Consider the following 16,552-nt stretch of genomic DNA (forward strand, 5'->3'; position numbering starts at 1 on the left):
CGGTTCTGAAACATATTTATTTTAGTGCTAGATAACAGAGACTCTTTATCCATTTATTTGCAAGCTAGAGAAAAATGGTAAAATTATGCAATTAATCCTTAAGTTCCTTAAGCTTCGCAATTTAAACTCCAAAGTTTATGTTCAATTTATTCTATATATTCACCATTATTTAACATGTAAAAAAAGAAAAAAGAGATATGAGTAAACGAATTGGTAAATAAAATTATAAATGATTCGATAAACGAACTTGTTTGTGAACATAAACAAATCAAACACACATATGCTCGTATTCGTTTATTCATTAGATGAACATAAAAAATTTGTTCTTAATCGTTTATTAAATTTAATAAACGAACAAAAATAGATATTAGAAAAACAGTTCATTAAACGTTATGTTGATCTACACCCATGCTCTGAACTTAAACATAATGGGGGATTCCTTGATGATTTTGCCTATAAAAAGTTGTGTTTCTTGGTTCCCTCCTTATAGAACATGGCATGATTATCATCATGCACAGCGGCATTGGCCTGGCCCTGTCAACCTAATCTACTGCGAATTCTTACATACTTTATTGAGCACTTATCATGGATTTCATACGACAGATATCGACTATCTCATAAACAAATGATAAACTAAAGGAAAAGAAACAGAAAATAAAAAGACTAAAAATACCTCTACCCGAGTCTTCAAAAATATAATATCGGTATGACGCAAACCCTCACTAAAGGAACAGAAAGGTGAGACGAGGGGAAGAAAAGGAAAGTGATTGGAAAAAAGGAATTATATGGATAAGCATTAAGAATTACCTATATACAACTTTACGCGATGGACAATATGTCAAAAGCAATTAAATAAATTATTTAATTTTACTGTTCTAAAAAATAAAGTAAAATGATTTCATAATTAAAATATAAATATTAATACCCACATCTACTTGTAATCAGAGGTGTGCAAAAAAAATCTGATCCAAACTAAAAAATTTGGATATCATTTTTTTTCTTCAAATAATTCAAATTAAATATTAAAAAATAAATAATCGAATCGAATACTGATTTTCTAAATTTTAATTTCAGATTATTCAAAAATCCGATAAAAGTTAAACTTTTATAGAGTTTAGATCATTTCTAACCCAATAAGTAGACAACCCATTAATTTTCTAGCCCAATAAAATTAAGATATTTAATTGTTTATCATGTGTGTATAATTATATATATATATATATAGTAGAGGTATAGAAGATGTATAAAGTTACAAAATATAAAATTAAATTCTGAAATTTTGTCAGATTAAATTTTATGTTCGAATTCGAATATTCTAATTTTTTTGAATCGAATATGAGCTATAATTTTAATAATTTGAATTTTTAAATATTTGATATCTGAAAATACACACCTCTATTTATAATTCACCATAAATATTGATGTAAAGTAGATTAAATTCTTCAAATTTGTATTATGTTTGAAATGCAGGTGCAAACCAAAATGAGGAGATCATCGTGCCATATGATAAGTGCGATAGGTGATGATAAAGTTGGCAACTTTCTATGTGTTATGGATAATATAAAAGGCAGGTAGGCTATGTAGATACCGCCAGCTGGAATTGCTCAACTTTCCGCTGCTAATGGACGCATGAAAAAACTAGTGAAATAGCTGCACAAAGCTTCTCTAATTACGTTTATAAATTCTAAATAGATGATAATAATCATATAAAAATCCCAATTATATTCCAAGAAATTGTTTTAAATTCATGGTGAACTGCTCGTTTTGGTAGGCTCTAATTTTATAGACAAAGGTTCCTCCCCAATCGAGCTGCCAACTTTTTCAACCTTTATAAGGGTACTGTATCTTAAAAACACTTTTTTGCCCACAAAGTTTTTAATTATAATATGAAAAAATAAATTTACATATAATCTTTTTTCAACATTTTTTATTTAAGAGGAGGAAAAGATGAATTTTACTCCTAATGGGTATTCCCACAAGTCCACAATCTAGGTGAGATGGAAGATTTCAACTGAAATTTTTAAACCATCTGTTTTAGATATTGTTGACAATATTTTTCAAACATTTAAATTAGAAGTAATGCTTGTGTTTAAATTCACAACTCTAATAATATAAATAATGTTAAAGTTTATAATCTAAATTTTATTTTAATTTGACTCAACAAAATTGAGTGCGATCTGTTAGGAGAAAAAAAGAGGATTTATAGCGAATGTGAAGACTCTCAGGTCAAAGCCTATCGTTAATCTCAATCAGGGAATAAGGCTTCCACTCCCGCGGTACGAATCTTGCCGCAAATTTAATCCTTGAAAGACTATACTCTTTCTATTAGCTTTTGATTAAAAGTAAAAATTTGTGTTAGAGAAAACTCATTAAAATATTAAACTTATTTCTCATCAGATAATATGATTTATGATAATTCAAAAACGAAATATTTGAATTTATGTGAGGATTTATAATCTCACACGCTTATAATATCAACATTATAGTGACTTTCTTTCCTTCATTTATAATTTTTGTTCTAAAATTTTCATGTACAATTTAATATTACTTTTAATCATATTTATTTTACCCATAATTATCTTTTTAAATAATCTAACTTCAAGGTTTTTGAGAATGGTTGCTACATTGGCACGAAAGTTCGGATTTTTCTTTACATGAAAAAGAGAGTATGAACTTTCCACATGAGCAAAACGTAGGCACATTTCACTTTAATAAAACATTGGCATGTGCTTATGAGACATGGCCATGCATATTCGAGAGCTTTCTGCCTCGTTGTTTTAAATGAAAAAATTTCTCAGTTTTTCATTTTTAGTCCATACATCATAAAAGGATTTGTTTACTTTCAAGAAGAAAAGTAATTTCAACTCCCGACGCTGAATTTTCGTTTAAGCTATTTTGTAGCATCATAGTCGCTGAATAGGCTTCATTTGAAAGTTTCTAAACATATATTCGTTTTTATCAAATTAAAATATAATTTTATTAAACTTTAACATTTAAAATTATACAAAATTAAAACGATGCGATCAAACTTATAATTTATATAAAAAAGTATCTATATAAAAACTATCTTAATTCACGTGTTAGACATGAGGTAAGTACGTCCAGTGAGTTTATAATAGAATTTGCTAATTATAACACCAATTATTTAAAGATTATGTTATTATTTCTTTTATTAAATAGAGAAGTATTACATTTCAAAAATAAATATCAAAATTTAAATTCGTGTAAGATAAGATAGTATAAACATCCTTAATTACTTAATGAATTAATGGATCTAAAAAATTCCATGGCCAATTAATGAGTTTAATACAATATTTCGGTAAACTTTATATCATTTAATTTTAAGTAATTAAAATAGTAGTTGTAATTTGCTAAATTGATGGCACAAATCTAGTAAGGAGTAAACAATGATGGCATAAATTGAAAGACAAAGCAATTCTTCCCACCGACCACCGTCATGACAGATCATAGGGAGGGGAGTCATTTTCTCGATCCATGAAACGCTGCTTTTTCAATAACAAGATATCTATGGTCTTTCCAATTAAAAGTTTCATACAATGCATAATTACGAAAATACGACTTTAAAAATTCCATTTGTTTCGAAAATAATAAAAATGAAATGTATATATTATGAATGAATAGGTGAGATTCAGTGTAATGTATAATTGACATAATATAAATTTATTAAATTTTAATTTATATCTATAATTTTAAATTCACTACCAAATATCTATCTAATAAATCTATAAATTTAAAGAAATAATTCAATAATTATTTTACTAGTAAATATTTAATATCTAATAAATCAACATTCTTAAATCCAAATTCTGAAAACAGTACCTATGAGAACAACAAATATCCTAACAGCTAGGGGACGGTTTGAGTAATTATCTCTCTATATAAAGAGAGATAGAATTCGTTGACACAATATAAAACTTTTAAATTTTACATATTTTATATTAATGAAGACCGGAATCAATAATAAAAAATGAAGAAAAAAATAAATTATCCTCAAATTTAAGAGTTTTAATTTCAATCATTAAATTCAAATAATTCCACGATGAAACAAACGTATAAAACATAAAAGTTTTATCCGTTTGTTTTATCGTGAAATTATTTAAGTTTAATGATCGAAATTAAAACTCTTAAATTATATATAACTACAACTTACACTAGTATAAAACTAAGTGAGTTTTATATTATTCTTTTACAATTGATATTTAACCAATTCGATTATTAAATTTATCAATATTATTATACTTATAATGAACGTAAATATCAATAATTAAATTATTAAGATATTAATTAGAGAAAAATGTTTATTTACTTAACTTTATACAAATATATATTATCTTCTAATTAAGTTAAAAATAGAAAAGAAAAGAAAGAATAGGAAAGAGTACCGAAGATAAAAAGGAAAAAAATAAAGGAAGAAAAAGATAATTTCTTTTCACATTGGTAGCCCACGGGATTTTAGGCATGTTTATAAAAGCGAGATAGCTTAAGTGGGAAACAAAAGGTTAATATATGTATTACACTTGATCCACCTCAACCAGATGATAAAGATTAAAGAAGACGATAACCTTTAAAGTTTTGCTTCATTTCTTTCCATTGACCCCGATTCATTAAACTTTATCTTTAATTCCTTTTAACTAAAAGATTTAAATATTGTATTTTTCATTTATTTTTATCCGTATTTATAACACGATTATTCATGTATTTTGTTGATACGATTTTATTTATCGTTATGACATTTTAACATCCGTGTTGTATTCAATACGATGCATCTCTTGGTAAAGAAAGGTCGATGATCTTGTATAGTTATATCTTATTTTACGATAATTTGTCGATGCATTCAGAACCGCTAGCGAAATAATCTGTCAAATTGACTTTCTCAGTCTCCTATCCTACATCAATATTGCATATAGATTCGAATAGAGACACAAAGATTAATGATAGTTCCTAATTTTTTGGAAGATGAAACATGTATTTAAGTGAAAGTTTTAATTTAATTTTTAATTAAGGATTAAAGTTGTATAATATATGCATAATATTAATGTTTATAAAATTTATTAATATATTATCGTGCACATGCATCCTACAAACGCAACTACTAAAATTCAAATCTTTAAAAATAACAATATTTTTTTATCATTAAGATTACTGAATAATTTTTTATATATAGATAATTTTTTTATTAAACTAAGGTGATTACAAAATAATCTACGTTCTAAATACTCTCAATAATTTGACAATGAACTTTTAATCACCATTGCAATCGTTTGTGTTCGAACCCACAACTTCTAGGAATTTGAAGGATTTGAAATTATACATTACCAACTTATAAAATATAAGTAGATATATATGCAGCAAATGAATTTGGTACTTTTTGACTACCCTAGTAAAATTAGGTAGTCATTCTTTTGGGTTTATACAGCAGTAGATTTCATTTTTATTCCAACGTCCACTACCCTATATTAAAATACTATATATTAACATTCATGGAGAGAGTGAGTATTGTAAGTTTAGATCAGATGACATAAAAATCTCTCTGCCATCTTTGTTGATGATCTTCCGATCAACGCCATTGAAACAATCTTTTATCTTCCAGCAAATGCACCCTTCAACTTTCTCCAGCAACATTTTTCATTCCAGATGGATTTTCTGATATTTTACATTTGTTTATTGACTCTGATCTCAATCTTTCAAGGTGAGGTTTTTGAGAATTCTTCCAACATTTATAGAACATAGCATCGACATTATTAACATAGCCTGCATTTATATATACAGGGATTTCAGGGGCTACATTTACACTTGTAAATAAATGTGATTACACGGTTTGGCCTGGTATCCTAGGCAAAACCGAGCTAGATAGCACCGGTTTCGAGCTACCGTCCGGTGGATCACGATCCTTACCGGCACCACCGGGTTGGTCCGGTAGATTCTGGGGGAGAACCAGATGCACATCGGACCAAACCACGGGCCAATTCACTTGCCAAACTGGTGACTGTGGCTCGACTCAAATTGAATGCAAAGGGAATGGCGCAACTCCACCGGCTACATTAGCCGAGTTCACCATAGGGTCCGGTACCCAGGATTTCTATGACGTTAGCTTAGTGGATGGCTACAACATACCGATGATCGTAGAGCCGAGCAATGGTTCAGGCACGTGCTTGTCAACTGGTTGCATCAATGACTTGAACCGGCAGTGTCCGACAGAGTTAAGGGTCGGTTCCGGTGTGGCATGTAAGAGTTCATGCGAGGCATTTGGAACGCCGGAGTATTGCTGCAGTGGCGCGTACGCCACACCCGACGCATGTAAACCATCTGTCTATTCGGAGATGTTCAAAATGGCTTGCCCCAAGGCATATAGTTACGCGTATGATGATGCTACGAGTACGTTTACATGTACGGGAGCTGATTATACGATTACATTTTGCCCTTCATCAACAAGGTATACATTATTTCATACTCCTATAAATTTTTATTTCGATGTCTTTTCTGATTGAGATTTGAGAATCCATGAAAAAAGCTGTTGAAATGGAACGACTTCATTCCATCAGAATCTCCTTTTCTGATCAATGTTGAAAAGCCTTCAATTTGCTGTAACTTTATTCCTTCACAGTAAAAAATCTGCAAGCAATACGGTCGTAACGACGACGAGAGGCGCAACAGTGACAACGGGGACAGCATATGGCTCTATTACAGGGACAGGAGAGGTTCCTACTGACTACAATGGTTCATGGTTACCAGGTTCACTTACAGGGGAGTCTTCCAACTCACTTTCTGAAGCTGTTTTGCACATCACATTGTTAGCTTCAGCGATTTCCATTGTATTCCTCTCTTAGATTTTATAATCTCAACACTAAATAAAGCAGCTTATTTATTGAACAGCTTAAATGGAAGATTAATTTAGGGTTCCAAATCCAGATTGTAAAAGCCCAATTTTCCAGGCCATGTATTTAAAAATACAAGATTATTATTACTCTTTTTAATTGATCTAGAAGGCATATGAAGAGTTAATTTGTTACTGTGCTGGAACAACAAGCTTCGCTTCTATGATGGATAAAGATGGATCGAGGGACCATCTCTAAAGTTTTTAAATTTTTATATAATTTAGATATTTTTTTTATATTTTTTATTGACAATATGTTTTAACTTCGAAAATTTTATAAGTTCGATATCTTTAATATAGAATTTGCCGTGATAATAAAGTATTCTTAAAATATTTATTTGGGTATGTTGTTGCCCATTCTTGCATATTTTCTTTGTATAAAAATCTTCATTTCATTTCTGCATCTGTCATCTTTACATAAAAGAAAGGCATGTTTGATTGGGAATCAAAGTTGTTTGCAACTTGGCCTTGATAATTAAATAATTTAATGGACATGCATACTCTCCAACTTCAAAGTTTCGGCCCGTGATATAAATATGAATTCTTAGTTTCTGCACCTACAATTGAATGAACAAAGTGACTCTTCCTTTAGGGTTATTTATAAATGGTAAAGAATGTGCATTACCATTTCCATGGTTTCAAAACAGCTCGACTGGGGTGGTCAAAAAGCCAAAGCCCCCGTTTTACCAAAATGCAGGGACAGTTTTCCCCGCGGATAGGCTTTAACAAATTTCGTTAAAAATATATAGATAAAAGAGAATATCCTGAATCAGAATTATAAATATTAATGCGAACTTATATAATTATATTTGATAAATTTAATGATAACATAAATAAATCCATTTTTTTAAAGTAAAAATTTGAATCTTCATAAGTTGAAAGAGGGCCACAAACTTTGGACGTTTTCAGAAGAAGAAAAGTGGCACCCTTTATCCGCGGAATGGTATAAAATTGAACGAATCAGAATCAGTCTTTTGATTACAGATAAAATATAAGAGAGAGGTTTATGATTAATGTTGACGAAAACGGGTAAAGAAAACAAAAGAACACGAGAATTTTACGAGGTTCGGCAATGTGCTTACGTCCTCGGTGCCTAGGCGGCGCTAGAAGTTTTTATTCAATGATATTTTAGGTCTAGGTTACATCTCTATTTATAATAGAAAACCCTGGTACATAATTACAAAATTAACCCTGTATCGTACCGCGGGGGCTGCGCCCCCGCACCCCCAACCCACATAATTCGTAACCCCACAACGAGACTTTATTTGTAAGGACAGTTGATGTTCGCTTCGCTCACTCCGCTCCATCTCCTGTCCTCTTTACTGGTATATTTATGAGCCATACCTAACAATTAAGATAATGGTATGTTTAGCTAATCTAATATAAGAAAAGAAAAGAAAAATCAATAATCTCTAACGAATCAAATCTGCCTCTTTTAAGAAATCTTTTGGTAGTGCCTGCCTCTTTTGTTTATTCTTTGGACAGCCAAATTATGAGTGGATTTGGCTGTCATAAAATAGTAGTATCATGAAATGTTGGAATCTTGATTTGTCAAAAGTAAAACTGTTTCAGTGTGCTTTGCAACTGTAAAAAAGAGCCTTATTTTCTTCCAAAGTTCCATCATAGTTGGTTAAGCACGGGATTGTTTATTTGGATAAATGAATTTCAGAATAATACATTAAATAAGTAAGAAAAAAGAAAACAATTATCCAGCAATGCTAGTGTCATACTGTTTGGGCATATTTTAATACAGAGCCTGATTTGAAGACCACAAAGACCCATTGATGTTTTAACGGACCAAGTCGAATTCGAATATTTTAATATCAGATTTTAATTTATTCACAAAATTATTCTAATATATTTAATTTAAAATAAATAATACCTACTCTAATCAAATTGGAGCAGCAACTGAAGACAAAATTCCTGGCGACTATACATTAACTCTACCATCAAGTGCTTTCTTTTATCAAAGTTTGAAGAATTGAAATGCGCATGATAATGCAGTTTCTTTGGATTCACTTGAGAGGGACCAAATACCTCTAAGGCTTCAGGCAGTCTACAACTCATCTTTGAGATCGGAAGAGTCGGTATCTGCATCATCTTTATCAGGTTCGGCTTCAACCTTTAGAGTGCTCGAACCTGTTTTTGTCTCGGACTCTGTCTCGGTTTCTTCTACATCCTCCTCCTCCTCCTCCTCAATTGTTGCATCAGGACTGATATTTTGGCTAGATTGAACTGAGCTGTAGATGTGTGAGGCAAAATCTTTGGGGTCGGGAAAAGAGAAGCCACTCTCCATCAGAGCTGTCTGATAAATAAGCTGAGCTGTTTGCTTCACACCCTCATCCTGAAGATCCAGTAAATGATTCCGTCAAGTTAGTTAACTGAACCATTATAATTCATGAAACAAGAACAAGGAAACTTATTAATGCCTATCGAACATGGTGTCATTCGACATGGATATTTCTGGTTTAAATGTTCGTACCTCAGGGTCCTTAACAACTCTCTCACGAAGCTCCTTGATGATAGGGTGCCTTGGATTGATTTCAAGGATCCTCTTGCCTTTCATGCATGCTTGCTTTCTAGCATCTGATAGGGTTTGAGCTTGCATGATCCTCTCCATGTTCGCGCTGCAACCGAACTTTGATGCGACAACCACACAAGGAGTGTTGTCCAAACGGTTGCTTATTTTCACCTCATCAACTTTGTCAGTGGTAATTGCACCCTTCCACCATTTGGTTAGTTCCTTAAATGACTCCTTGAGTTCTTTGTTCTTTTTGTGCTTCCAATTTTTAGGCCTTCCTTGGACACATTTTGGAACTGTTTTCCTTCATAGTCCATCAGGTATTCGTCAACGGGATCCGTAAAAAAATGACATGGAAATAACAAAGGACATTAGAAACAAAATAAAGCAATACAAACAGACATAATAAGGAATAGAATAAGTAGAAGGTAAGAAGATCTTAAAAAGATGGTTTTGAAGCAAAGTAAATATCTAACGTTAATAGAAATGTTTTGCAGTACCTCGTAATTTTGTTTCTTAAGCCTCTCCAAGAATGGAGACTTTTCCAACTGTTCCTTCCTCGTTCCTGTAATGTAGAAGATATCGTTCTGCCCCGATTTCATTCTTGATATGTACTTATCCAGTGAAGTCAATTTTCCATCCGACTTAGTGCTGCGTTGCAATTCATACATTATTAATGATATTAATGGCAGAAAAGGAAAATTTCTCCAAAGAAATTAAAGATAACCTGAAAAATGTATACCTCTCGAATCTAAGGAGTTTAGCCAAGCGATTTCTGTTGGATGCATCCTCAATGATACCATGTTTAATGGACTTTCCGAATTCATTCCAGAACTAAGTATATTGGCCCTTCTTCTCATCATCATCTCCAGATTTTTCTGCTTCTGCATTTACATCAATATTCAGCTTCAATCACTAACCGATAAATAACTTCAAATAAAAGAGTTTCAGTTTGAAAGGGGACTCAGTCTGGGGTGAAGTATTTTTAAATTGACTTTGAAGTAATTACTAATAAGAAGCAATTATACAACACCTTTCTCGTCTTTGCCACTGGACTCATCAGGATCCTCCTCAGCAATTTTGCGTATCATATCGAGGGCTTTCCTGATGAGTTTCTTCTTGATTGTTTTCAAGCTGCTGTGTGCTTGTAGCATCTCTCGAGACACATTGAGTGGTAGAGTATCAGAATCAACAATACCCTGACTCAATAGGTTATCCAATAATTAACACAATCGGAAAACAAGAAAACAAAGTGCTTATTGAAGTAATTTAAAGTAACTTGAAATTATCTTCGATTACCTTTAAAAAGCTAAGAAACTTCGGCAAAAGCTCATCAAATTCGTCAGAGATAAAAACTCGTCTAACAAACAACTTCAAGTTGGATTTAGCTTTATAGTAACTGTCATACAGATTATAAGGAGCTTTAGGAGGCACATACAAGACAGCCTTGAATTCAACGTCACCTTCAGCGGTTAAGTGGCTCCAGGCCCTGGGCTTTTCATTGTTAAACTCCTTCAGAGCAACACAAACAAACAACAATAAAGGTTAGTAACTTCTCCAAGGTGTTTTCAGCAGTCTGGACCAAGGAAATTTATGTCAAATTACCTTTGCTAGAGAGTGAGAATTTTATGCATTCCTCATCTGTCACATCCTTTGGGCTGCGCAACCATATAGCCTTAACATCATTCAGAAGTTCCCATTCATAAGTAGTCTCCTTCACTGTCTTTTTCTTTGGTTTCTTTTCAGTGTCGTCATCCTTCCCTTTATCAGCATCTTCATCTTCGCCTTCCTCAGAAGAAGTGCTATCAGCTGTTTGTAGCAAGAAAGGAGAATGAGACCAAATACTTTGATCAGAACATGCACACTCGTACAGTATTATGATAAAATGGCACCAGAAAGCTTTAAATGAACATTAACATCAACCTCTTTACTTGCCCAGATATAGATGGGGAAATTGATGAATTCGGAATATGTCTTCACCAATTCCTGCAGATGACAACCACAGCATGCTTTGTTAACATGTTTTAAAAAGGCAAAGCAGAAATAAAAACATAAAATCACAAATTCATGAAGATAACAATACAAAGGATGGTGACACGATAGATCAAATAAATCCCTAATAAAATCGGTATAACTAAAATAAAAGTAATGAAAACAAACAAGACAGAAACTACAAACTACACTAACCTTCAATTTGCTTTCCTCCAAGTACTCTTGAGCTTCATCCCTAAGGTGCAATCTAATCTCTGTCCCACGGCCCAGTGGTTCATTCCAAGTATCCTCAGAGCTTCAATTTTCGGATCTTTGTTGCATGATCGCATGATTATCTTTACTATTTGTTTCTCAGATAGCTAAAGAATCAAAACAGAGAGAGCTGAATATTATTTATGTAATTTGATTCTTAGGATAAATAAAATAAGAATGTTTTAAATTTAATAGTGTTCTAGTGAGCTTTGTTCTACTATATTATCTACAGCTTTGAAATTTCTATGGAAATTTTGTTGCCTTTTATAAATGCTGTCAAGATTAGGGTTTAATGTATTACAATGTAGGCAGATCAAGTATAACAAGATCTCCTTAACATTCAATTTGAACTTTATTCCATTACAATTAAAACTAGGATTGGAACACAATGTACTGCGTTAGGTTTATGTGATCTTGGATACTGATTTTCTTTAAACTCATTTCTTTGCAACTCTTATGGTATCAGGACTATGTCCCAACTGTTTTCGACAATTTCAGTGCAAATGTTGTTGCGGAAGCACTGTCAATTTAGGTTTATGTGATACTGCAGGTAATTTGGAATGGCTTGTAAATACATACACACACGCACAAGCACATTTTCTGTTACTGAGCGTGAGTGCTATCTTCCTTTTATTTTTTATTTTTTTTATGATGAAATTATTGTCTTGGAACAGGTCAGGAGGATTACAATAGATTAAGACCACTGAGCTACCGCGGGGCAGATGTCTTTATTCTTGCATTTTCTCTCATCAGCAAGGCCAATTACGAAAATGTTGCCAAGAAGGTTTAACGACTGAATTTCATTCTTTGAGACAATAATTTCGTGCAGAATGAGTTGTCTATAATGTCATGTTTATACTGATCATGTGTTTTCTTTCTTTCCTTTTCAGTGGATTCCTGAACTAAAGCATTATGCTCCTGATGTTCCAATAATTCTTGTTGGAACTAAACTCGGTATGATTCTTACTCCCGGGATATTAACATCCTTACATGTGCTTGCCATGACCATGTTTGTGATTCGTGATTGGTTCGATTACTTAAGCACTTGGAAAAAAAAATTCAGATTAACAGAGTACGTTTTATACTGGTGTTCCTGAAATTCTTTCTGCTTCATGACATGTTCTAATGTTTTATACTCTTTTCCGCTACATCTCCGAGATGATCAGCAATTCTTTATAGACCATCCTAATGCAGTGCCCATTTCCACGGCTCAGGTACCATAGTTGCAGATTAGTATTTCTTTTTTTTTTCTCCAATGAGAATGTATTTCACTTATATTTTTAGATTATTGGTCATGCATTGCTTCTTTTTGAAGGGAGAGGAATTAAGTAAAGAGAAAATAACCTCAGTGACCAAAAATGCCTTATAATATACGACGCATTGCGATTTTTCAAATTCGCGTTGCGATAGTCAAATTCGCAACGCGAATTTAATTTCGCAACAGGTTTTAGTTTCGTAACACAAATGTTTTGGGTATATAACAACGCAGCAGCAGCAACTCATAACCTAAATCCCTAAATCGCAACTCATTCCATCTCCATCTATCACTCTCTCCGGCGACATCCATTCCTATATCCAACGACATCCTTCCCCATCTCTATTTTTTTTTACATAATTTTATTTCTATATAATTTTTCAATAATTTCTCTCTCAAATTATCAACTATCAACTTAATAAAGGTATGTTTTTCTCTAAGTTAGTGATGATATCTAGTTTATAGCTCGTTTGTTTAGTAAATTAATTTACAATTTTTAGAATGAAATCATCTAATGTTGATCATGTTTGGATAGATTTGTGTTTTGGAGGGTCATGAGAGAATGGTCATGGTGTTTTACAATATGTGCCTTTACCCATGAATCTTCAACTAAAATTGTCATTAAAAAAGTTAACTTATGAAACTCTAATGTTGAACGATTCATTGCTTACATTAGTGTTTTGCAAGAAGATGATGTTACATTGTATGTTGTTGAACCTAGAAGTAGTGAAGTTGGGTCAGTAGAAGGTAGTAATCAACTAAGTTCTTCAACCCAAAAATTTAATGGTTCCACCACAATTTCATCACCAAGCAAATTTTGTTTCGCCACATTTCCAATACCAAACACAATATCAAACACAATCTCAAAACCCACAACCTTTTCCTAATCCAAATCCCAATCAACTTTCAGCACTAAATTCCGGTTTTCGTATTGACCAGTTAGACGATTATGAGCCAACAGAAAAAATTGTGAGTACTAGTTAGTATTTGAAATTTGATCTTGGTCAATACCCGGACTTTGATCTTTGTCAATACTCAGATTTTGATGATGTGATGGAAGAAGAAACAGACTCTGCATGTAATGATTTTGATATTGGTCAATACCCGAATTTTGATGATGAAACAGCCGCTGCCGAGGAAGATGTTGTTGATGATAATGAGGAGGAAGTTACGACTGTGAATGAACATGTTGAACATCCATTCTGTAATTCATATAACCCTGAAGAAGAAAAAGAAGAAGAAGAAGTCCCCGAAGAAAGGAAAAAGAAGAAAATGCCACGGGAGTATAACTTGAATATGCCAGAATTACTTCAAATACCGAAATAAGAGTTGATAAATATATCAGTTAATTGTTACACAAAAGTTATTCGTATCAAGAAAGATGATTGTTTTGATACAAAGGGAGACTTGAAGATAACTTTGTATACGAAATGTGTGGAAGATGGCTATCAACTAAGAGTTAACAAATCAAGCAAAGATCGTTTCGAAACAAGGTGTATGATTAACAAAAAATGTTCGTGGCGTATGATTGCAAAGAAGATAAAAGATTGCGAAATGTTTTAAGTTAGGACTTTTATTGATAAACATACATGTTCAAGAACCCAAGTTTTTCCTCACCATAGACAGGCAAACAAAAAGGTGTTGGGTGGTTTTCTGGCCGAGTTAATGTTTTTGAATGGAAGGGTATATCGGGGACATGAAATTATGACTGACATGAATGCTCGGTTCAAGATTAGTATCTCATATTCTCAAGTTTGGAGAGCCAAATGTTATGCCTTGGAATTGTTGAGGGGGTTGCCAGAAGCATCGTTTGCCCAACTGTCGGCTTGTTGTCACAATTTAAAGCTGAAAAATCCTGGGTCGATAACTCATATCAAAACAGATAGAGATGGACGCTTTGAGTTGCTGTTTATCGCCATTGGTGCTACGGTTAGTAAATAATTATAATTTTGTTGACTCATTTTTGTTAGTTGCATGCATTTCACATTTAAATGATTATATTTCTTGTGTATATGATTTTGTAGATTCGTTCGTTTATTACTTGGATGCGCCCAATTATTATAGTTGATGAAGCACATTTGAAAGGTCGATACCTTGGAGTAAACTTATTAGCAGTAGTCATGGATGCTAACAATGGGATACTGCCAATAGCTTACGGGGTTGGCAAATCTGAAACCTCTGATTCATGGACATGGTTTATGGGGGCATCTTAGGGATTACATAGGTTCTATTAGCAATCTGACAATCATATCCGATAGGGCAAACTCAATTGACAACGCTGTTAGAAGATGTTTCCCATATGCTATTCATGGACTTTGTGGTGTTCATTCGTACAAAAATCTAAAATCAAGGTCTGTTGGTATAAAAAATCACAAATGGACATACTGGAAGGCTGTAAAAGCTTATCGGGAAGTGGATTTTAATAAGCATATAAATTGTTTAAGACGTGTTTTGCCTCAATGTGCTCAAACACTAGAAGATGTCGGGTTTGAAAGATAGTCAAGAGTACATCAACTTGGAGCAAGATATGGTTTCATGACGTCTAATAGTGCAGAATCAATCAACGCTCTAAGTTGTCATTCCTGGAAATTACTCATTACTATGTTAATGGAGTTTTTTCGAGCCTCTATTCAACAGTGGTACTACAAGAAAAGAAATCATGCATGTATTATTTCTTTAAATTCGTAACTTATAATATATTTTACTAAGTATTATTTATTTAAATTAATAGGAATATTGGAACGTCGTGTTACACCATGGACTGAAAAAAAGATAACGAAACGTGTTGTGAAGTCAACGTCTTGGAGAGTTAAACCATGTTCAAACACTTTGTTTGAAGTATTGGATAATAACTTATATGAGCTTGTCGATCTAAATGCAAAGATGTGTAGTTGTAAGAAATGGCAAACATCTGGTTATCCGTGTGGTCATGTTATAAAAGTTGCTCTTCATCTAAACCAAGATGATTCAAGCGCATACGCTATGGATTGCTACACTACAGAAGTATATCGACAGACTTATGCTGAGATTGTCTACCCATGTCCACATCATTCTGAGTGGGACATACCAGATGACTTACAAACAGTTTTGCCACCAGTCATGGACAGCATGTGATAACTCCGTAAAAAGACTATTTTTAAGGCCCTTTTCACTTAAGTTATTGTTTGTTTAAGGGTACATATAGGTCATTTTAGATATATGTAGCTGCATATAATTGCATTTGTGGTGGTTGTGTTATTTTATTTTATTAAGGTGCTATATGAGGAGGAAGGTGTGGTTTTTAGTGATGTGCAGAAAATAATAAGCAAAATAGGCGAGCTGGGAAGTAATGCTACGACATCACACGTTGCTGAAGCAGATTGAAATGCCTCGACATTTCTGGCGCAGAAAACGACAAAAATATACAGTTGTATGTGGACAGCTGGCTCTGCACGTGAAATGATGGTTGTAACAACCTGCTAGGGGACCACTGACACCTGGAGGATAAGGTTCATGCACAACATGTGATTCTAGGGGTATGAGGGGTATTTTGCACCCAACAATATCCCAACAACATCATCATTACCCCTAGATATTTTTATTATATATTACACCTCACAAGAGAGAGTGTGTGGAAGAAAGGAGACGCATACTGTAG

At 33.0% G+C, this 16,552-nt stretch overlaps 1 protein-coding gene and 2 pseudogenes across 1 annotated transcript; 2 read left to right on the forward strand and 1 right to left on the reverse strand.

Annotated features, from left to right (window-relative positions):
• Window positions 1-5,602: 5,602 nt before the first annotated feature.
• LOC120198278 (thaumatin-like protein 1) lies at window positions 5,603-7,046 on the forward strand. The gene is made up of 4 exons (XM_039199624.1): window positions 5,603-5,710; window positions 5,791-6,454; window positions 6,626-6,849; window positions 6,888-7,046. Exons 1-3 carry the CDS (start codon window positions 5,656-5,658, stop codon window positions 6,846-6,848), a joined length of 942 nt encoding a protein of 313 aa, XP_039055555.1. The 5' UTR covers window positions 5,603-5,655; the 3' UTR covers window position 6,849; window positions 6,888-7,046.
• Window positions 7,047-8,951: 1,905 nt separating this feature from the next.
• Window positions 8,952-11,274, reverse strand: LOC120198437 (annotated as a pseudogene).
• Window positions 11,275-12,093: 819 nt separating this feature from the next.
• On the forward strand, window positions 12,094-12,996 carry LOC120198438 (annotated as a pseudogene).
• Window positions 12,997-16,552: the final 3,556 nt, after the last annotated feature.

This window comes from Hibiscus syriacus, unplaced genomic scaffold (genome assembly GCF_006381635.1).
Source record: "Hibiscus syriacus cultivar Baekdansim isolate YM2019G1 unplaced genomic scaffold, ASM638163v2 tig00117056_pilon, whole genome shotgun sequence".
NCBI classification, from domain to species: domain Eukaryota; kingdom Viridiplantae; phylum Streptophyta; class Magnoliopsida; order Malvales; family Malvaceae; genus Hibiscus; species Hibiscus syriacus.